The 24,296-nt window shown below is 43.0% G+C and overlaps 1 protein-coding gene across 1 annotated transcript in view; it reads right to left on the reverse strand.

The window, feature by feature from the left end:
• SHISAL2B (shisa like 2B) overlaps positions 1 to 24,296 on the reverse strand; it is a 92,586-nt gene that overhangs the window by 36,324 nt on the left and 31,966 nt on the right. The window contains exon 2 of the mRNA XM_088444035.1: positions 12,481 to 12,638. Coding sequence (XP_088300161.1) covers positions 12,481 to 12,638 — 158 coding nt within the window. The remainder of the gene's footprint in view (positions 1 to 12,480; positions 12,639 to 24,296) is intronic.

A 24,296-nucleotide genomic window follows, 5' to 3' on the forward strand; every position in this document is an offset into this window, starting at 1 on the left:
AGGTTAACCCATTATGTAATCCTAAGGACATCTTATTTACTGCAGTAATGACAAACCTAGATTTCCTTATTCCTGCTTTTCATATGATATCCCTGCTTCTAAGGAATATCTCATGTCCAACGTTCTGAGTATTACGCATATCACATTGTTCTTAATATCTATAATGTAACGTATATCGCTGTCTAAAAATCATATTTCCTGCAGTCATATATACTTACCACATGACCTGTTTACCTAAAGGAAAACAATTATTCAGCCATCATCACCTCTGTGGCATCTTAAATGAAAGGATCCATTTTTACATTTATTACAGACTTCACCAATCTGCGATTCAGTCTTTTTCAACCATTCTGCTTACCAGTATATATAGAATGATTATTACAGCACTTATTGCAAACCTGCCATATGATCCAATTATTCAAACCCTGCTTAGCAATACATCACCTGATTCTAAGCTTCACCCAGGTGTTACCTATATCACTGTTACAGAATTGAATAAATGGGTTAAACGCATACCTCAATTTTCGAGTTCCTTAATCTATTTATGGAAATCCATATCTATCTGAGTTATGACTAGTATATAGGGTCAGACTGAGCCATAGGGTACAGGAAACCTCCGGTGGTCCCCACTGTTCTATTCTGACACTGCTGGTGTATTACTTTTTCTGGTCTGTACTACTACAGACCCCAGTCACTGGGTCGTCATCACTATTCTTTATATGTATAACAACCGAAGCTTCATGTGAGCTAAACATGCCAGCTTTCGCAGGCCTAATATTGCCCTAATATTCCTTGACAAAACACAACAAGTCCCTGATTATCTTAAACAATGTATTATGCATATTACGTAAACCTTCAAATCATACTCCGTTATAATTGCAATATTATATGTGGTTTATATGCAATCTAATACACAGATAATACAGTATAACACACCACATGTTATACCTTACTCAGAATTGAATTTCTTAACTGCTGTATTGCAAGGATTTTTCTGAAGTACATACAAACTACACACAGGAACATTTTACAAACTGCACACAGATGAGTACATACAAACTATACACAGAAAACTTTCATATGCGGCATGTACAAACTCCACACAGAAAACCAAGATCATGTGTATAGCAAATGAACCTCAGTACTCCTGTATTGCAGCCATGTGTGTATTCCGTAATGCTCTATATGACACAGATCCCTGTTTTCCGAGATTGTGTGTAAACCCCCCCTTTTGCTCACATTCAGACATTGAGAACAACAGAAGGTAATAAATGCAAATCATGATTCATATTTGGCTTTGCTGCGAATAATTATGAATTCTCTAGTACTTTAAAACATGCACTGTACATGTGCCAATGTGTAATATGTGACCTTAATGCACAAGTTTCGCTGCAGATATGCTGCAGGGTGAATTAAACAGAATAAAAAGAGTGATATACCATGAATATATGTGTGAAAAGTGTACATGGGTGTGTGTATTAGGGGATATATGATATACTGTATATATCTTTAAGGGAATGTTAATTATTCACCTGCACTTCCGGCCTGACTACTAGTCTAGAGATAAATTGTGGAAAGCAATCTATCAGAGAAAATAATTATTTGTGTATGTATGTGCATGCGTGGGTTGTATGATTTGTGTTGTTTTGAATGGGATGGTGGGGCCTCATGGCAATGCAGCCATGACAGTATAAAGAGATCTATTTTACCAAGTGTGAGTGTGTTTATTTTAATTTTTTTATGTTTATGCAGTGTGTTATTGTAGATATGATATAGGCAGCACAGAAAAGGTTAATACAGGGTACCTTGAATAACCAGGAGCCACAATTACTTCAACAATAGAGCCTGCTGCTCAGTGTGACTTCAGTCCTGTAAAATACTCTTTTTGGAGAGAAAACTTAAATATCTTGTGCAACCATTCAAAAATGAACACAAGCAAGTTTTTGTTACTAGTACTGTGAGAATTCATTGCTGGATTGCCATTCTATTGAGACACCACCTTATAACCAAGTTAACATTCCATCTATGGTAATTTAGAATCCTAATTTTGGTCAATACTTGATCAAAGTGAACCTCTTGTAAACAACAAATTAATCTATTGTCTAACCCTCCAAGTAGACCAAAGAAAAACCTGTTCTTATTAACATATAGTAACTATTCTGACTTGAGCTCCTAATCTCAATATTTACTGTAAACAAAGACACCTGATTTTCCTAAAATGCACAATGACTAAAGTTGCATACACTTAACACATACAGTGCATTCAAAATTGTTTACTCTATCTCTTATCTATAAAGTATTATGTATGTAAAACATCCACTATGGTCAAAATCACCTTTAATCCTAACATTCCAAAATTATGAATAATTACCTAAATATCTAAAATGTTAACAATTGCCCCTTTATGGCTATGATAAATTATTTTGATTGACCACACATTAAACTAACATAATTGTTCTCAATACATTTTGAAATATTTCATCAAACCATTACTTTCTACACTGTCACAATTGGTGTCTGCGAGTTACCTGTCTCAGGTGGTGATCGGGTTTCAACGGAGGCCGGCATGACTGGAACCACAGATGATGTAGATGAATAGCTCTTTTATTTTAAGAAGTGGGTAGCAGTGAGAACTGCCTTTGGTGATGAGTGACTGGAACTGGAAACTTGAGACGTTGGAATGTGACCAGAAGGAGCTTGGAGGGACTGGACTGGGACCAGCAGGTAGGCTGACTGAGCTGGTCGGGTTACTAGTAGATGGGCTTGCAGACGGATGGTAGTGTAGAAGCTACTTGTTGTGGCTTGGGAAGCCGTGGGTAGACGTTGGTAGCTGGGTGGCTATGTGGAGCGGCTGGATAGCCGTGGGTAAACGCTGGTATCTGGGTAGCTACGTGGAGCAGCAGGATAGCCGTGGGTGGACGCTGGTATCTGGGTGGCTACGTGGAGCGGCCGGTTAGCCGTGGGTAGCCGCTGGTAGCTGGGTGGCTACGCGGAGCGGCTGGATAGCCGTGGGTAGACGCTGGTAGCTGGGTAGCTACGTGGAGCGGCTGGATAGCTGTGGGTAGATGCTGGTAGCTGGGTGGCTACGTGGAGCGGCTGGATAGCGTGGGTAGACGCTGGTAGCTGGGTGGCTACGTGGATAGAACTGATGAGCTTGGAACTTGACTCTGGACTGGAATAATGTGACAATGGCTGAAGGGAAATCAGGTAATGCTGAGACGAGGGTTAAACAGGGTGATCCGGAAATGCTGTGACAAGGTTGGAACTCAGGTACAGGCTGGATTGGATAATTGGGAATAACAGGTTTCAGGAAGGAAAGGGGTAGGTTTGGGAATTTTAGGTTCAGGGAGGGAGTAGGTAGGTAAAAGGAGCAGGAGTTGATCCACAGCAGGAAGCAAGGCAGGGTGACACGATGCAGGTTTACAGAGTGCCAGGGACCAACCAGGAGTAGGACTAGCAGCAGAGCACAGGCCAGGTATTGCTGTAACAGGATGACTGGATGCCAGGTATTACTGTAGCAGGTTTTCTGGAAGCACCGGGTCTTGCTGTAGCAGGTTTCAGGGATACACTTGAAATGCAGAAACAGCATGAACCATACACCACGGGAAGATGAGATGTTCAGGCCCAGAATACTATCAGGGGAGGAAACATATACCCTGGGTCTGGCAGCAATTGGTGGATATGGACAGGTGGTCTGGCAGTAGCATTCTGAGTGGTGGAAGGCACAACATGCAGAGGGAGTATTCATCTCTGCAGCTCTGAGAATCAGAACCACACCTGTGACTCCAATCAGGGCTAGCAGTGTTCACAGACAGGAGAGACCAGGTGCAGTAATTACTGTGCCAGGAATGCATAGAGAAGTCAGAGCAGATCCCCCAGGAGAACTACAAACATAGATCCATGGGACAGCTGACAGGGGTAAGTCTCAAGGCAAAAAGGTGACAACTAGACAGGGTCGTGACACTACACTAATCTCACTAACTTCAGCCGCTGCCCCTGCTGGTAGGACCACTCCCTTTCTGGTACTTCTTGCATGTTAATAGCATGGGCAATGGCTGAAATTACAGTGGGTTCATATTCTTCTTCAGAAACATTACCTTTAAAATGCCTTAATACAGGATATGGGGTGGTAGAGGTGCTCATGCGCTCCCTTCTTTTTGCGTGGTAACGCTACCTTCCTGTGTGCGTACGCTAGCTTCCCACATGTTTCCCTCGTGTTGCCACAGTTTTAAACAGTCATTGTACTTAACCCTCTTCTTCAGCGATTTGATTAGACATATGTTATCTCTAACATTACCTAATACCTCTGAATCGAAACTGCCAATCTTGGGAAATGGTCTCATGCATCCTTTGGTCATCTTGACCCATATGTTGCAGTATGCCGTAGCGTACGCACCATACTTTGCATACATTATATACCTTGCCAAACCAGTCGGCCCTTCCTTAAGCAGCACATCGTCGACCACCTCTAGTGTTTGCTTAGCACCCATCTGGAAACGGACTCTTCCAACGCTTCGCAGCACACCACAAACACTAGAGATTTTGACTGTGGATGAATTCACAAGCTGCATCCACTCGCTTCCTCCCGCTGTGCACAACTGACCGCTAATCGGATTGTCAGCGTACGCAACGAGGAGCAGAAATATCGCCTGTGCAATTATTCTGCCTTCCTTTCCCTACTTTGAGTATATTCTAACTGGTAGCATTTAAGCATTCCATTAACACTTAACCTTGCCAGCGATTTCCTCCCACAACTCCCCAAGTCACAATCACTGTTTACGCAACCATGCGGTCCGATCGCATTGCCCAGAGATACTAACTATCAATGAACTTTGTGATTACTACTGGGGGTGCGACAAAAAACAATCCTTCGTTTTTCGTCCCCAGTATACCTGCTGTGTATACTGCCCCAGGAGTCCTACCTGCCTCGTCAGACCCCTAACCAGGGTCCTCTGTATCTTTTCAACAGTATAAAATTTTCCACTTCACAAGCACACGTTCACATTCATATACACCTTTGTTTTCTGCGCAGAAAAATGCTTTCCCAAATGATTGCAATAACTATTCAGAGGCTTTAACAAGTAATCATACTATAAATACAACAAGACTGTCTATCAAAACGATTACTTAAACATGTGGTAACAATACAGGAAACGCGCATATGCAATGCGAAATAAATCACATTAAATCGCAAAATGACAATAAAAGAAACAGATTTTCTCTCTTGTCCCTAGGTTCTAATCAGCGCTCCTTAAATTAAACAAAAACGGATATTCAGTTTCACAGCATAGAGTGAAAACCAGGCTTTGAACACATTGCGTTCTTACCCGTATATGGCGTGCCTTCCACCCTTTGTTGAGGAACCGAAATCCATACGCTTTGTGTAATTCCCGGTAACGTGAGATCAGTTGCGAGCCCCCATCTATTAATGTCGTCTAGTCACTATGAAAAATAATTGCTTTCCAATCTAATCGTGTGGTTCCAAAGCAAATAAGTGATTTTATATAAAAAAAAGTAACACAATAGAAGTTTAACAATTTACAGTAAAAAGCATAAAATATACAATATGTACAGCCGATACATACGCAAGCGCACTGAATCCAGCATACAGTCATTTAGTTCTGAAGTCTGTGGTCACAAAGAAGATGACTGTAGGCTGGAGCCAGAACCCAGGGATATATATACGGTTCAGGTTACATAGATAACAAAGAAGATAAGTTGGCAGGTTTTCATTGGTTCCGGCTTCAAGTCAGTCTGGTACGTTACAGGTCATTGGTCAGTTCATAAGATGTCATCAGACGTATGGGTCAGTTCTCCAACAGTTTCATTGTGTATCTTCCCGCTGAAGAACTAGTTCAAAATAGCATTCTAATCAATAACTCCTTATCATCCATAACTTGGGTATGCACGGTGCGATCTCTTTGCCGGTAGAAACGGATTTCTGCAAACAAATAGGGATTTAGTTTGGTACCAAACATAAAATGTCCACTGTATCCTGTACCTTAGATCTCTTCTAAATACATCTTACATCGTCATTATTAACTATAAATAACTCTGGTTATTAACTATAATGTGTGGGAACCATTTTATAAGTGCGTGTATGTGGGTGCGTATATGTGTTTGCGTTCGCATGTAATTGTGTTAAAAGTGCACCAGCACGCAGTAGCGTGCAAGTCACATGCTATTAGACAAGGGACGATAGTGTCGACAGATATAATTGTAAATAAACAATCCCATCCAATTATCTGACTTTGACACTATATAGCATCGTTCGTGGCATCGTCCCATCCGATGTGCAGCACATGCAATGGGAAGATGCAACCACCCAATGCATTGTGCGATAAATTGTGTGGTTTTTAGGGTACACACTATACAATTGTAATTTCTATCCATCGTGGATGATATATCTTATAGTGTGTACCCAGTTTTAGTTCACTCCTGCACAAACATTGCTACAATGAAGTTAAAATGTAAGATTTTCCCAGATCAAAGCAAATGTCCTTGGCAGGCCAGGATTCACAGTGCACTATATAAAACTTACAAAGAAGGAAAATTATTGAACTGACTGACATAACCGCCTAATCTTTCATGCTCTAGGATCTGCCCAGATGGCTTGTGTTGCATGACAGACCTAGGGATACCAAAGTTCGATTTTGGATTCCGTTTGATTTTCCATTTAATTTTGATTTTTGTTCGATTTTGATATAGGAGATTTACTAAAGCCAAAATTGAATGTCAAATTGAAATGAAAATGAAATTTCACGCAAAATCAAATATAGGCAAAACATCAATGTTTTTCCATACTCGAATATAGGATCCCTTCATTTACTAACATTTTATTTGCAAATCGAATGTAAAACAAACTCAAAATCAAACTCAGTGAGATGCATGCATGCATCTTAGTGTAAAAAGCTTTTTAAGTGTTAATTTAAAAAATAAAATAACGTGGGGTCCCACCCTAAAAACACAACCAGCCACGGCCTTTTCATAGCAAGTCCTGGTTGTGTAAATACAGGGGACAAAAGATGTTGGGGTCCCCTGTATTTAGCTCAACCAGCACTGGGCTCTGAGCCGCTCCTGGTTCTGGAAATGCAGGGGACAAATGCGTAGGATTCCCCTGTAATTTCCATAACCAGCACCTTGCTATTTCTAGCGGGGAGTAATGCCATAGCCAGGGAAACCCTTTCATCGGGTCCCCTGGCCAAAGCATTACCCCTGACCGCTAGTCAGCCCAGGCTGTGGATCCCTGGGGAGTTGGGGATCCCCAATAAAGGGGCCCCCCTCTTCAGGGCACCCCAAGTCTGGGCTGATAGCCCAGGGCTATCTCCAGCATCCCTGAGCGGTGGGTGCCGGGTTGATTGTGTAAAATGTGTATAAAAATAGAAGAGAAAACATTGTCTTTAATAGAACTATAGGTCCCAGCAAGCCTCCCCCGCATTCTGGTACTTGGAGAATCACAAGTACCAGCATGCAGGGCATTAAGGGCCCGCTGGTACCTCTATTTCACCTGTAAAGAAATGTTAAAGACAAGACACACACACCGTGACAGTATAAGTTTATTACACACATACACACTCACACATACCTACAATACCTGGGCCGGTACTTTTCTCCATGTAGACATCCACCGTCTTCTGAAAATAAAAAATGAAAAGTCCAGACCCACAAACTCAGTACTGTCCTCTAAGGACGGTACCTCCTGAATCCGTAACATTTCCTTAGAAGTGCTGGAGCTGAGCATTCATTGGCTAAGAGAGGTGAGCCTCCACCTCTCTCAGCCAATGAACAGCTCCCACCATTGACTTCAATGGTGTGATATTCAAGGTTACTAAAGGTTAGCCTGCGGCTCTCACCATTGAACTCAATGGTGGGAGCTGTTCATTGGCTGAGAGAGGCAGAGGGGTGCCAGGGATAGACAAGGGGAACCGGTGAAAGGGTTTCCCTGGCTGTGGGTTTACTCCCCCGCTAGAAATAGCCAGGTGGTGGTTATGGAAATTACAGGGGAACCTTATGCATTTTTTCCCCTTTATTTCCAGAACCAGAACCGGCTCAGAGCCCAGTGCTGCTTGCGCTAAATACAGAGGACCCCTACGTCTTTTGTCCCCTATATTTAAACAACCAGGACTGGCTATGAAAAGTCATGGGCTGGTAGAGCTTTAAGGGGGGGGGGACCCCGCATAATTTTTTTAAAATTAACACTTAATAAGCTTTTTACACAAAGATACATACATGGATCTCAGTGATGTATGCATGCATCTGTGTCAATTAGACCTGCTCATGCTAAAAATAAATGCATGAAGCAGGTCTATTCTTTTGGGAATTTGAAGTTCGATGTTGAGCAGTATTTGGTATTTGATTTGCACATGAGCATGCAAAATCGAACCTCAAATTCATTCTTAAAATCGTCGAAAATCGAATTCAATTTGAAAATCAAATGCAAAATCGAATATTAGTAAATGAGGGATTTGCTAAGGGATTTTGCAGTTCGATTTCAATTCGATTTCAGTCGATTTTATAGATTCATAAAATTGAATACCAAATCGTACCTTAGTAAATTAACCCCTTGGTTTACCATAATTACTGATATAGCACCATTCTTCCATATAGACTGCTTCACATAAGAGGAGAGATAAAGATTATGCTACCACCCACTCCCAGTGGGTCAAAGGGTTCTATATATATAGGCCCTGACCTGCTCACCACCTTTACTCTCTCAGATTCTAGCTATTATTTTGATATTGCTTCCTAGAAAATGATAGACAGAATCTAATTGGTTATGGACAATTTCACCAGTATTTTTTGTAGAAGCTTTAGTAAATCTACCCCAAGGTCTTAGTTATTATAATGCGTACATGTTGGGCTAAATTTACTAAGTGGCAAGTTTGGTGTCATTTAGAATCCTCCTGAAACCACTGCAGATTGATGGCAGTTTTCATGTGAAATTTATAGCATTTACTAAAAGTTAGTTTTGATGTCTCAACATAATCTGCCATCGACCCCTGTCAGATTACAAATGACAACCTGCTGTGAAAACACTGTGGATTGGAAATGATTCTAATTATATTCATATACTTGTGCTGCTCTATTAGTTATAGAAAGCACCATCCAACTGATATAATAGAAACAGCTACTTTCACTTTGTGGGTTTGGAGGAGAAAGATAAAGTGATTGTTAATTGTGGTGAGGTTTTTATTTTTTTCTTGTTTCTTTTTCTGAATATTGTCTATTTGAGGTGCATCATCCATATAGTCAGGTTTTTTTTATTGTGTTTTTTTTGTGTGAGTGTGATGTGATTGTATGTTTGTATTTTATTGTTTTATATTTTTGTTTGTGTATTTCTGTTAAAGTCCAGTCATGTCTGGTGACATCATAATCCTACATTGCCCAATTGGATGATTGCGAGGATACCGGGTTTATGTGTGAGGTTTTTTCACCTATCGCCCTTTACTGCCTTGCACTGTACCCCGATTCCTTTATGAGTCTCTCAGATCGCACAAGAATGATAGCAAAAGTACATGTTACCTTATTTTACACAACACACATATATAACTATATACAGAATTGCCAGTAGTATTAGCATCACTCTGAGCATCCTACCATGTCCCTAAAACAGTAGCCCTTCAGTATTAGAAATGGGGAACAGCTATATCCCTTTTCGACTAGCTCCAAAAACCCGGGTTTTTGCACGTGAACGCGCAGCAACCCAGTTTATTGTGCTGTGTGAAAGGGCCAGGTTTATATAAGCCTGGTTAAGCGACCCGGCATTTCAACCCTTGTCACGAGAAGGGTTGAACATGCATTCAACCCTGCTCGTGATGCAATGTGAAAGGGTAACCTGGATCGATGCGACCCGGGTCCCTTTTTCTGCATAGGAAGAGCCGGCACTTGGAGATCAGCTCTAAGCGCAGACTCAACACATGACGCCGATGGCACCATAGACCCAGCATTAGTGCCGGGTCGGGCCACCTGTTTGACAGGGGTCACAGCCGAGTCTCACAATCCCGGGTGCGACCCAGCATTCTTGTGGAAAAAAGGCATAACACAGTCAAGCTTACCCGCCTGGGCTGGGTAAAGCTAAACTTGGGGAGGCTGCTGTGCAACTTCACGCTTCTCAAGGAAATGGCTTCTCCACCTGTGACTTGCTGATCCTGGCTGCATAGCCTGAATGTGTCCTCTACTCACAAAGAGCAGGGTGCACTGACCAGTCACCCATCTCCAGCTGGCACACCTGCCTCACGCTGTGTGCTGCCTCAACTGGGCACTCTCCTGATTATCTGTCCCTCCTGCCTTTATAGACCAGAAAGCAGAAACAGGCTGTAAAAAGTGCACAATTTTGGGACGAGCCAAGCTGCAGGATTAGTAATGAGCTATGGGGGGGCATTTGGGTTGTCACAATGGAACCACCAGAACAAATGCAGTTGTCCTCTCTCAAGTACATCATAACAAGACTCCCTTACTCTTCTCTTGTACCTATAAGACTGATAATTATTCGGACACCATTTGTTAACTTACTGGTTGCCACTTGAAATGGAGAAGCTGCATTTTCAAGAGCTCCACCAGTTGTCATTACAAGGATCAGTCAGGGCCAAGCTGCTAAATGGACATTTGGCTATCCACTGTTTCATTGAGTTGGGAGGCTGAGTTACACTGCTGCCCACCATATAGTTTTTCAACGAGATGCCAGGGGAGAACAGGATGAAATAAACAAATAAACCTCTGTCTGTGAGAAAAAAAGGAGACTTGTGGAAGTCAAGGCTCGATTCTGGCAGCTGCTGCTCTTGGTGACCTAACAGACTATGATAACTGGAGAAGCAACAACTGATAACTGGTGAAGCGACAACTTTTTCATTAGCACTGATGCAGAGATAATAATAGATTCCAGAAATAGGGTGGAATATACATCAAAAGAGCAGCTTTCAAGTACTTCCGTTGGGTGGGCTACTGACATTGCAGTCTGAGATGACCTGGTCTCAAGTTACTTCATGAATTTTGGCAGCCTTAACTTGAGTCTTCCAGCTGAGACATCTACCAACACCAGAAGATAAGTGTATGCAAGGCTACAGATCAGTGCTGGCATGTAAAGTTCTCCACCACTGGAACCCAGCCTCACAGGTTTGAGGCATACACACAGTCAACATCTTCCCATTACAGTGCTGGACAGACCCAAGAAAAACAAAAAAGGAACCTCTCTGACTACCAACTTTGCCCTCTTACTTCACCCTGTGATGAGGTTCTCTTCAATACTTCATCACTGATGGTTCTTGCACCAATTATCTCCCATGCTGACCTGCCAGGCTCACCGGGTAAGACGCAAGACTCTGCCTATCCACTCCTACCATATTAACAATGGGCGCCTTCTTCTGTTATCTACACAGTCATCTGCAGTTTACTAAGCAGCATATATCTGGTTTAAGACTATGGACCTCATTCAGAGCCGCTCGCAGAAAGCAAGCGCTCACTCTGAATGAGGGCGGCCACTTTTCTTTTACCACCCACAGCTTTAGCGAGTGACTAGGTGATGGTCAAGACCATCGCGACCATCGGGGCTTGCGACTAGACCCTTGCAGTAGGGTCTCGTCTACCGCAAGCCCCAGGTAGCTTCCTGCTCTAACAGAGCAGGAAGCTCCCTACTGACATCACTGGTGATGTCAGTAGGGCCGCCTACAAATGGCAGGCGTTCCTTCAGGAATGCCTCCGTTTGTCCAGCCACCCCGCCTACAAAACGGGGCGAGCTGTCGATCAAAATCGACAGCCGCCCCTTTTGTAGCGAGCTCTGGAGCGAGTGCATTTGTCAAGCAGGCCCTCACCATCAACCTGATTGCGAGCGCATAGCGCTTGCGAGCCTGTCCGAATGAGGTCCTATCTTTTTACCTATCCTCCTTATACAGGCTGTCCATATGTGGTAGTGCTAGACTCTAACTTTCTGGAGACATGGGGACATTTTTGGGTCACTTATTAATACATTTATCAGTTGTACCATATTATTGAAATGAATCTAACATCCATATATATCCTCCTGGAAATTAATTATTTAATGTGATTATTTTATTATCACCTACCTGTCTTAGAGGGGAAGAGAAGCAGTCTGAGGGGCTATTTACTAAGCTTTCTTAGGAGATAAAGTGAACGTTGATAAGGTACCAGCCAATTAGCGCCTAACTGCCATTTTTCAAACACAGCCTGTGACTTGGCAGTTAGGAGCTGATTGGCTTGTACCTTATAACCGTACACTTTATTTCCTAACAAAGCTTAGCAAATAGACCCCAAAATTATATGGCGTCCTGCTATTTGTGCCCATATAGTTTTTTTTCTCCATATTATCAATATTGCAGCTGATATTGATTTCAATAAGGCTCAACATAAATCCATATTGTTCCATTAATAATTAGATATCACTGACTGAATCAGACATGACATTTGTTCAGTTACATTAAACAGACAACAGTTTTCTATAACATCATACTTTCATTATAAACTTACCTTTATGTGAAGATGAAGATCCAAAATGCTGTAACTTTAACCCAGTTTCTATTCTCTGTGGCTTCGTATATAGAAACAGATAGCACAGTACACACACACTGACAACAAATGCTAATAACACCAAGGCTGCGATCGCAAGTCCAATCAGAGCTCCTATACTGGAAAAGAAGACATAAGAGATTAGATTATTGGTAACAGCAGTGATCTCTATAATATGTGCACTGAGAAACAAAATGATTAGTTAAAGAATACCTGTTGTCTTCACATAGTGAAGGAAGACAGGCAGCCTTCAGGGCAGATTTATTGGTGTGAAGGTTGGTGCAAATAGCACCAGATTCAGCGAGATATAGATTAAAAATGAGAAGTGATATAATGTGATAAGTGTCTGTGAAAATGTCTTTTATATTTCTGCATTAATAAAATAAAAAATAATAATTAAATCCCCGCCGTGTGTCTCAATTTGTCGATCTGTTATATCTATTATTCTGATATGTAATAGAATCGAGCAGTCGTATAATCACAGTATTAGTGGGTAGAGCTCTAAATGAAAAAAAAGGGGGGGGGGACTATAGAAAATGGTAATAAACCTGCAGTATACACATATTGCAAGAGATATATTAACGTATCAGTATGAGAATCTCCTTGAATGAAAGGGGTACACTTCTACGCAATAGTATCGCACATATTGATACTGTTTCCAATATATGGAGGGGTATTCAATATGGGAGCGAAAAGTCCGTGCTGGACTTTTCGCTCCACATCGGAGATTTTCCAGGGATAAAGTATCGGGCGCACTCCCGCTTTATCCCCGTATTCAATATAAGAGCTATGAAAACGGGAACCTGCGAAGTGGGATCTGCGAAAAAATACAAAAATTTGCTGGAATAAATTGTAGGACCCCTCCCTAAAACTGTAAAAACATGGGGGATCACTATGATGCAAATGAAAGTCGGGGATTTAAATAGCGGCTGCAGGTGTTTTTTTCCCGACATTGAAGAAGTGTTGCAGAAGAGCACTTAGGTTATTTTTTTCATTTTTTTAGTGGTCCCATCAAATTTGGGGTACATGAAAATGGGTACTACCGTGTTTCCTCGATAATAAGACACTGTCTTATTTATTTTTTTGGTCAAAAAAACACCATAGGGCTTATTTTCAGGGTAGGGCTTATTTTAATTAACATTGACAGCATCATGCCCTCAGTCCCTCTTTTATCCCCATCATGCCCTCAGTCCTGCTTTTATCCCCATCATGGCCACAGCCCTGCTTTACAATTATTTACTTACCATTATTTTTTTTAAATTTTTTTTGTTAGGGCTTATTTTCGGGGTAGGGCTTATTTTGGACTGTTTTTCAAAAGTAAGGGTAGGGCTTATTTTCGGGGTAGGTCTTATTATCGGGGAAACACGGTAGCATATTTTTAAGTCCCTAAAGTCTGTATTTAAAAATTCTGCAAATATGCACCTGCTGCTATAAATCTATTCTAGAAAACACCTGCCGCATACTTGCAGAATAGCCCTGAACCTATTTCCCTATTTTTAAACACTTTTTTTCCCATTTTTTTTTCACCCCAAATTTAAAATTATTTTTTGGGGGTGTCCCTATTTTTTTAAAACTTTTTTTGACACAGTTATTTTTAAAATGACATTCCCAGGGTTGCAGGCTATTTTTTTAAGCCTGCACCCCTAAACCGCAATTCTGCACTTTTTTTCGCCACCTATTCAGTGGTGAAAAGTTATCCCCGTTTTTTTTCAAAGACTTTTCGAACCTGTGAAAAGTCTTTGAAATTGAATACGGTGTAAAACCAAAACCAACGAAAATGACGTCATCGGTGTGAAATTATCGCAAAAAATGACTTTTCGCTCCGTATTGAATACCCCTGATGGTCTCTTAAATATTTACATTAGTGTAGTTAACCATAACTGGTCCTAAATTCACCCTTTATATGTCACAAATACACCAGGTCTGTTTCATGTTTTATTATTGTATTAGTGATTCATTGAATCCATAAATCACACCAGAAAATATTGATAACCCACCATTAGTTTAATACACCATCAGCTTACCTTATAGTAGTGATAATTCATTGTTGTCGATGGTGCCATTTCTCAACGGGATATCGATCTTATGGTATCTTATCCACAGATTTGTCTAGGGGAACAGTGTTTGACATTTATAGCCCACCGTTAGGTTAGTGCACATGCACCTAATGTTAATAATCACTGGATCTAATAGTGTAGTTCGTCAGTGGGATATCAATTATATGATGTCTTATCCATTGATTTAATGAGGGAGCAATGATGGCTATTATTCCATATATCTACTATTCAGGAATTATTATTTCTCTTCCTCATTCATTTATAATGTGTTGTGGTGGATGAATCATTCACATTTATTATCTATTCAATCTCCTAAACATAAATGCATGAGATAGTTATTTACAGGTGGTTTCGAATGATATAAGGATTCTGTGTTGTAGCTAGTATAGCATTAGCTACATTAGTAGCATAACACGCATACAGGTTGCAACACTGTTGCTATTCAAAGGTTAGTGAGAAAGCTGAGCTCTCTCACACTGCCACATCCTGTCACAATGCAGGTTTATCTGTATAATCATAGTAATATTATTCTATTACATATCAGAATAATAGATATAACAGATCGACAAATTGAGACACACGGCGGGGATTTATTTATTATTTTTGATTTTATTAAAACAAAAATATAAAAAACATTTTCACAGACACATCACATTTTTCACATTACATCACTTCTCATTTTTAATCGATATTTCGCTGAATCTGGTGCTATTTGCACCAACCTTTTTAATGCATACTTAATAAAGATTTATCTTTTTTATGTTAATAAAAAACGTTATGTACACCATATATTAAGATAAATTCTTTCTCTAAATAATGAAACACATATGCAAGTCAAACTACAATCATTAAAAACAAGGGCATCTTATGTAAAACCCTCCTATAGTGCATTATTTTTTATTGAACCTGAGTACAGCGGTAGGAAAAAAAGCTATTTTGTAATTGGCTGGTACGACATAATATCGACCTATAGCATCTTCTTAGCGACAACATATTACTTAAGCATAACTTGGATGTGACCCATCAGTAAGTATTCCATACACCTTCCTTAAAATCCTCTTTTCATAAATCTCCTGAATAGTTGATAATTCTAAACCAATCATAAGGCCCCAGGGCCCTAACCACTCTCTCCAAAGATTTCCACTCGGCTGCTATTCAGTTCCCAAACCATACAACAATGCTGTAAGTCAGCACACTTTCTATAATGTACCCAGAAAAAAAAATACTAAATCATCCCTACACATTCCCGAGGAACGCATTTTCTTTAGAAATTTTAAGGGTTATTGGGCTTCTTTTTACCATCAACTGAGTGTGGACCGACCATGACAAGTCATTCAAAATATTTACTCCTAAAAATGTGAATGTTTCCACAACCTCAACAGCCAGGCCATGCAAAACCACTGGACTGCCTCTTAGATCGGAATCGGTATGTAATCCCGGCTGCCGCATGGCCGGCAGTTCGATTCCCGGCAGCCCGACAGATCAGCAGAGCCCAGCAGCGGAAGCCCGACAGTGCTGGAAATCCTGATCGTCCCTAAGGTAAGTATAAACTAACCTAACCTAACCCCCTAACCCTAACCCTCCTTAGGGGTGCCTAACCCTAACCTCCCCCCCAAGTGCCTTACCCTAATCCCCCCTCTAAATGCCTAACCCTAACCCCCACTTCCCCGCCGCCTAAACCAAAGTCCCCCGGGGGGTGCCTAACCCTATCCTCCCCACGGGGGTGCCTAACCCTAACCCCCCCCAGCCTAACCCTAACCCCCCCCAGCCTAACCCTAACCCTCCCGGGGGGGTGCCTAACCCTAAGTGCCCCCCAGGTGCCCTAAACCTAACCCTCCCCCCCACGTGGCTGTTCGCTCGCGGCGCCTGGCATCCCTTCGATCGGGATGCCGGGCGCCGGTCTCCCGGCGTCAGGTAAATTACAGGCGTCTAGATATAGACGCCGGTCATTTATCCCACGCTGGGATACAGCAGCCGGGAAGCCGGCTGTCGGTATTAAGGCAGCCAGTTTCCCGACTGCATACCCTTAGATCTTCTAAAATCAAGTTTTCGAATCTAGAGACTTCAGCCCTGTATTCACTGTCATTTTCATTCCTGATCCAACCTACTATAGCAGGGGTTTCCAACCACGGTCCTCAAGGCACACTAACAGTCCAGGTTTTAAGGATAGCCATAGTTGAGCACAAGTGACTTAATTAGTACCTTAGGTATTTTGATTTAACCATCTGTGCTTAAGCATGGATATCACTAAAATCAGGACTGTTACTGTGCCTTGAGGACCGAGGTTGGGAATCACTGTACTATAGCAATATCATCTGCAAATTTAAGGATTTCGACTGAATCAGAAACAGAAGCACAGTCGGGAGTGAACTAGGAGCACAAAAGGGGACTTAAGACACATCCCTGTGAGACCCCTGTGAACATCACAAACTCACTTGATTTAGAAATTCCCATCTGACCAGCCTGTTTGTCAGAAAATCTAAAAATCCATTGACAAGTAAAACTGCCAATACCTAAATCTCACAATTTAGTCACTAAGATCGCTGGAATAACATATAGGATTTTTACAAAAGAATCCCTTGGGCAAAATTTACTAAACGGCGGTTTGACGGCAGTTTCTATTCTATTCTAAACCCCGGCAGTTTGGTGGCGGTTTCTATTCTATTCTAAACCCCAGAAGTTTGGTGGCGGTTTCTATTCTATTCTAAACCCCAGAAGTTTGGTGGCGGTTTCTATTCTATTCTAAACCCCGGGAGTTTGGTGGCGGTTTCTATTCTATTCTAAACCCCGGGAGTTTGGTGGCAGTTTTGCAGCGGTTTCTAAATGACAGCCCTGTTCTGTTCTGTTCTAAAATGTGTTTTGATGGCAGTTTTGCAGCGGTTTTGGCCTTAGTAAATCTGCAGAAAGCAAAGCCGCCGCCAAACCACAGTCAAAACACATTTTAGAATAGAATAGAACAGGGCTGTCATTTAGAAACTGCTGCAAAACCGCCACCAAACCCCCGGGGGTTTAGAATAGAATAGAAACCGCAGTCAAACCGCCGCTTAGTAAATTTTAACCCTTGTCTCTAAGTGAGTAAGCACCTGATGTCATAACATAAGGTCAGCGTCTTCTGTATGTCACTAAGCAAGCTAAAACGGATCAAAGCAGACAATAAAGTAGATTTCATATGAACCAGTACCAGTCGCTCAAAGGTTTCCATTATAAGTGACGTCAAAGCTATTGGGCGACAGTCATTTAACTGACAAACTTTATTACTTTTAGAAACATGGATAATTATAATTATTGTTGATTTAAAACATCTTGGAACAATACACTGTTCAAGTGAAAAGTTAAAAATCACAGTTAAAATCCTTGCTACTGTAACTGATCAGAACATTTTGGCCTAGAAGCCATCTAATTTATTATCCTTCGGTTTTGAGGGTAACAACTCATATCCCTGTCGGTGTGCAGTTATGTGTGGTGGCTGTAAATCACATGTGGGTTTAGCCCAAACTGCAGGTGGATTATGGGAACCACCATTATTAATGTAAAAGGTTCCCCCTACCCTTCTAAAATGAGTCATTCAAATAAGCTTCGGTCCAAGGAGGTGATTCAACTTAGGACAGAATTGCAAAGGTGCACACAAGCAGCTCACAATCCCATCATTGCTAATATGCGAATGCTGCTGGAGGTGTATGACACCCCCTGCTGCATTTGCGATCCCAGTACTGCGATCCAAGGTTGCAGGCTGGGATCACCATTGGTCGATGGTCATGATGGTGGACAGTGACGCTGTCAGCTTACTCAGGCAGGCTGGCAAAGCCAGGAAACTGTGTGAGTCAACGCAGTCCCTGGCCTTACCACTCCCAGAAAATGGAGCAGACACACCACCTTTTTGGGAACGCCGGCCGTCCCTGTCCCCACATCACCCCTTAAATGCTTCTGTCTGTCAATCAAGCAGAGGCACAGAAGGATCTGCGTGTGATTATGCAGGACCCATTATGCACACTCGCAGATAATCGGGAATCTGCATTCAGCATTGCACTTGCGTGCATTGTTGAATCAGCCCCAATGGGAACACTGTTATTTATCAAACTATTAACAGGGGCTCTATTATTATTAAGACTATTAAAGGTGCAGTATGATGATACATTATAACTCAGGGCCACTATTATTAAATAAAACAAGTATGTGTTGACCAGGCAGGGACTAACGCAAACACGTGCCCCCCCTTTCGTTTAGGAGATTTTTTATTTTTAACGTTTATTGAAGCTGCATGGCCGCAACCAGGATGAGGCTGCTGACAGCCCACCCCGTGTCGTGCAGATACTAAGATTGATGATCTGCACACGCCCACCAATGCCGTGCAATAAAGCAATAAAGTTTTTTTTTCTTTAAGACATTATGACGTCTCTGGAGACAGAGAAGAGGGGCTGGCTGGGGACAGAGAAGGGGGGCTGACTGGAGAGATAGAAGGGGCTGGCTGGAGAGACAGAAGGGGGCTGGCTGGGGCTAGAGACTGAGGAGGCTGGCTGGGGACACAGAAGGGGGGCTGGCTGGGGAGACAGATGGTGGGCTGGCTGGAACTAGAAATACACTGCGGGGCTGGGGTTGCAGAAATTGTGGGGCCTATTTTGTCAGTCCTGGGCCCCACAATTTCTGATGGCAGCCCACATTTGTTACACTAATAACCAGTGGCAGCTCCAGAGGTGGGGCTGCAGCACGGTCCAAAATTCGAATAGGGGAGCCACACCAACTGATGCCAAACATCACTGGCAGTTGGTGTGGCTCCCCTATTTGAATTTTGGACTGTGCTGCAGCCACATCTCTGGAGCTGCCACTGCTTATAACACAATCGGAGCAGCCGAGCAGCTCCTCCTCCCTTAGCTCCCCTCTTCCTCCTGGTGTTTAGGAGACAGCAGAGCCTACAGCAGTGTCATGTCAGGGCAGGCTGCTGTGGGCACTACTGCAGGGGCGTTAGTTTGAAGGTACGCAGTTTGCTAGTGCTGCCCGTGGGGAGGAATGATGTGAGGTGTGTATTGGAGGAGTACTGTGATGTGGTGAATTTTGAAGAAGGGGTAGAGCTATGTGAGGTGAATATTGAAGGAAGGTTGGGGTTCTATGATGTGGTGAATATTGAAGGAAGTTGGGGGTGCTGTGATGAAGGGGGGTGAGTGCATTGAATTGGGGGCATGCTGTGAGAGGAGGACATTGAAGGGAGAATAAAGGGTGCTGTGCCCAGACCTTCCTACAGTCTCTCTCACCCTGTCACCCACATCTACCCCACAGACACTCACCCTATCACCTACTAAACCTGTCCCTGCACACTCACCCGTCACCTTACAGACCTGTCCTCGCATACTCACCCTGTCATCCACCAGACCGGTCCAGACAGTCATCTGTGAGTGGGCTCGGGCATATTCTTTTTTTTTCTGTGGGGGCTAATGTATGTGTTTTATATCTGTGGGGCCAATTTTTTTTTCCTATGGGGGCAAATGTGTTTTATGTTTTTCCTGTGAGGGTCAAAGTGTTTATTTATTTTTTTCCTGTGGGAGTCAATGAGAGTGTTTTTTAATATTAAAAATAGTGAAAGTATTAAATATGGATATAGTTGGAAGGAGGCATGTTCAAAAATGTCTCACACAGTTGGCTAGTGAGTGGGGAGTGCTATGAAGTGGAAATTGGATGGGCTGAGCAGGTGCTGTGAGGTAGTTGTTAAAGGGGCTGGGGGTTGCTGTGTGGTAGACAGGGGAGGGAGTGCTGTGAGGTGGCAGTGAAGGGGGGAGTGCTGTGTGGTGGACACTGAAAGGGACAGTGAGTGCTGTGATGGAGTCAGTGAGTGCTCTGATACTGACAGAGAGCTTGAGGGGTTCAGTGTGTGCTGCGAGGGGTTCAATGTTATATGGAAGGAACTGGCAGTGAGAGAGAGCTTTAGAGGGGGTAATGAGAGACAGCTATGAAGGGGTCAATCAGGTATATATGCAAGGAGGACTAGATGCGACCAGCTACGAAGGAGGCAATCAGGGAGATATGCAGGGAGGACTAGATGAGACCAGCTATGAAGAGGGCAATCAGGGAGATATGCAGGGAGGACTAGATGCGACCAGCTACAAAGGGGGCAATCAGGGAGATGTGCAGAGAGGACTAGATGCGACCAGCTATGAAGGAGGCAATCAGGGAGATATGCAGGGAGGACTAGATCAGACCAGCTATGAAGGGGGCAATCAGGGAGATATGCAGGGAGGACTAGATGAGACCAGCTATGAAGGGGGCAATCAGGGAGATATGCAGGGAGGACTAGATGAGACCAGCTACAAAGGGGGCAATCAGGGAGATATGCAGGGAGGACTAGATGAGACCAGCTATGAAGGGGGCAATCAGGGAGATATGCAAGGGCAATGAGACAACAATGGAGGAGGCAATCAGAGTTATATGAAGGAAGGGGGCAATGAGATGGCTATGGAGGGGGCAGTAATATAGATATGGGCAGGGAGAGAGATCCATGCATTCTTATGCTTTATGTTGGCTGGCAGTTGCAGATTCAAGATGAGGAATGTTAATTATTTGACACTTTTAAATGCATTTATTTATTCCCTCTTTTCCAGGGTTGGGTATGAGATCCTGGCAGCTGAATAGCCGCCGGATGAAATGCCGACGCCGGAAGCCCAAAACAGCAGAATCCCGATGGGGCAGGTAAGTATGATAACCCTACCCTTCTCCTCCCCTAACCATATGCCTCCCTTAGGGGTGCTTAACCCTAAATCCCCCCGGGGGGGGCCTAAGCCTAACTCTCCCTTCCCGCACCCTAAACCTAACCCTCCCGGGGGCGTGCCTAACCCTAACCCTCTCCTCCCGCGGCTAACTGCTAACCCTTCCTGCTTACCTTCATTCGGGATTCCGTCATCATGCTAAAGATAGGCATTGGTACTTAGGAGCCTATCTTTAGTACTAAGTCGGAATATCGACACCGGGATTCTGTCAGACGGCTTCCTGTGCATCAGGATTCTAACTACATCCCCTTTTCCAGACAGGTCTGAAACTTTCTAAGACTTATACAACTATCAACGAAGCATAGAACACTAGCTGACAGGTAGCATAAATTGTCTTGGCCTTGGTTATTGTATGTACTCCATGCTGCAGCATGATGAAAACGAGGACGTAGCTTATGGGTATGGCATTCCCTGTGAGGCCACGCCTCTTGCTATGAGGCCACACCCACTCTGGTGCATGCAAATACCTCCTGTCCCACACCTTCCCCTATCGTGGTGCTCCCCGTCATTTTGTTCTGGATCTGCCCTTGGTGTTGCTATACACAGAGTACAGTGTGTACTGTATGCATGCACAGGAAATCGCCATTCATCCTGCACATATACAGGTAACAAAGGTTATAAACTTGGCATATTTGATCTTGGCTTCTAATGTTTGTGGAGAGTAAATTAGACTTTGGCTTCTAGGGAATGTGAGGAAGACTCTAATGAAAACACATGCAGCTCTTCCGGCTACCCAGATGGTGCTGTAGCACAATGTACAGGAAGTAAAGGCTTCGGCAATAAGTTACATGGTCACAACACCACAGCCATCTGGTAGTCACTTCCCTCAACACCACCTTGGGCTGAATAACTGACAAGCTCTTTAATTACAGTAAGCTGTGTAGTCATCACCAACATGGAAGGAATTACAGTAGGTCTTCATTATATTCCCCAGCTGTCAACTGTGTGCCCCACCCCATTCCAAGTCCTGGCATCCTAGGCTGCAGCCTACTCTGTCTAATGCAGTGGTTCCCAAACTTTTTTGAATCACGACGCCCTAGTGCATCAGAATTGTTTTCACAGCACCCCTAGGCCAAAAGTTTGTTGTTGAGAAATTCTGAAAAAAATGTAGTGAAGTAGTAAAGTGAAGTAAATTGTGCTCACCTGTCATCCTTAGGCTCAGTTATGTGGTGGGGCACAGGTTTGTGCTTCCGTTTGTCCACATATTTACATTACATGGACCATAAAGAATTTAATTTGGTGCTGGACCACCAACCTGAGGCACCCCTGCAAGTGTCCCCCCGAGGCACCCCAGGGTGCCGCGGTGCACAGTTTGGAAACCCCCTGGTCTAAAGGTTAATCTGGCTCTGGAAAATGTCAGGCACTTGATATTGTCCTGTTTATAATTTAGACCATTAGATAATTTTATTGTATGTTGAAGGGAAACCAAGGGGAGCTGGAACACGTATTAAATACATCAACAACAAACAACTCAACCTTAACTTACCATCACCATTAGCACCACAAAAGTGGAATTCCAGGTCCTCATAATCTACATAGAGAATGACCACATATACACAAAGACCATACAGATGCGTCCACATACATCTAAACCGTGATTTGAGGAGTGATTTACCTCTTCTCAAATCGACTCAAAGCGAATGCAGTGAAAACCGTTTAGTATTATTCGATTTGTTTTGTGATTTGCGAAACAAATTCGTTTTGAGTTGGTTTTGAACAGTGATTTGCTGTTCAATTTGTTCATGTCCAAATCGAACGGCAAATCACCCTTCAAAACGAACTGCAAATCCCTGACACGTTAGAACTGCTTCATGCTTTCACATTCAGCATGAGCAATTCGTTCTCACACAGATACATGCAGACATCAGTGAGATGCCTGCATGTTTCTGCCTTGAAAAAGTGTTTAAAGAGTTAAAATTAAAAAACAAAACAAAACGTGAGGTCACCCCCCAAAACAGAACCAGCCCCGGACTGCTGAAACCCAGGTCTGTTTGACTAAGTACAGGGAAAAAATGACGTAGGGTCTCCCTGTACTCAGTACAACCAGCACTGGGCTATGGGAAGCAGGGCTGGTTCTGGATTTACAGCATACTTGTCAACTCTCTCTCATTGTCAGGGAGACTCCCTGAAATAGTAGCAATCTCCCTGTCTTCCTGAAGAGTCTAGCAATCTCCCTCATTTCATCCTTACCCCCATTATGAAGCTGTTATATTAAAAAACAGAGCTATATACATTCAAATGGGATCATTAGTGTCATTTCCTTGTATTGGTTATTATAAGGCACAATGATCCCTATGAATTTCTGAAAAGTATTAGTGTGTTTTCATCAACAAACAGATCTTACTAAATGCTTTTGGGCTGGTTTACATTTGGATGTAAGTGAGGTTTAGGACACGCCTCTCAGATTTATCAGTACACGCCCACTGCTCATAGGTGCTGCTTTCACAAGCTCCCTGAAATGCTTTTTTAAAAGTAGGCCAATATGATTTACAGGGAAAAATTTGCATAGGGTCTCCCTGTAAATCACAGAATCAGCCCTGGACCCTTTCTAATTGGGGACTGATGCCACAGCCAGGGGAGCCCTATCACCGGGCCCCCCAGCCACAGCATCAGCCCTAACCGCTAGTCAGCCCAGGTCAGGGATCCCTGGGGAGTTGGAGACCCCTTCAAAAAAAGGGGTCTCCCTCTCCAGGGCATCCCTAGCCTAGGCTGATAGCCCGGTGTTATCCCCGCCACCTCAGGGCAGTGAGTGGCGGGTTGATTGTGTGAGTGTTGTGTAAAAATAGAAGTAATAAAACATTGTCTTTCCAGTAGAACTGCAGGTCCCAGCAAGCCTCCCCCTCATGCTGGTACTTGGAGAACCATAAGTACCAGCATGCGTTGCATTAAGGGCCCACTGGGACCTGTAGTTCACCTGTAAAGAAATGTTGAAAGAAACATACAGGCTTGCTGGGACCTGAAGTTCTAC

The sequence above is a fragment of the Taudactylus pleione genome, unplaced genomic scaffold, assembly GCF_031769625.1.
Source record: "Taudactylus pleione unplaced genomic scaffold, aTauple2 ptg000345l, whole genome shotgun sequence".
NCBI lineage: Eukaryota > Metazoa > Chordata > Amphibia > Anura > Myobatrachidae > Taudactylus > Taudactylus pleione.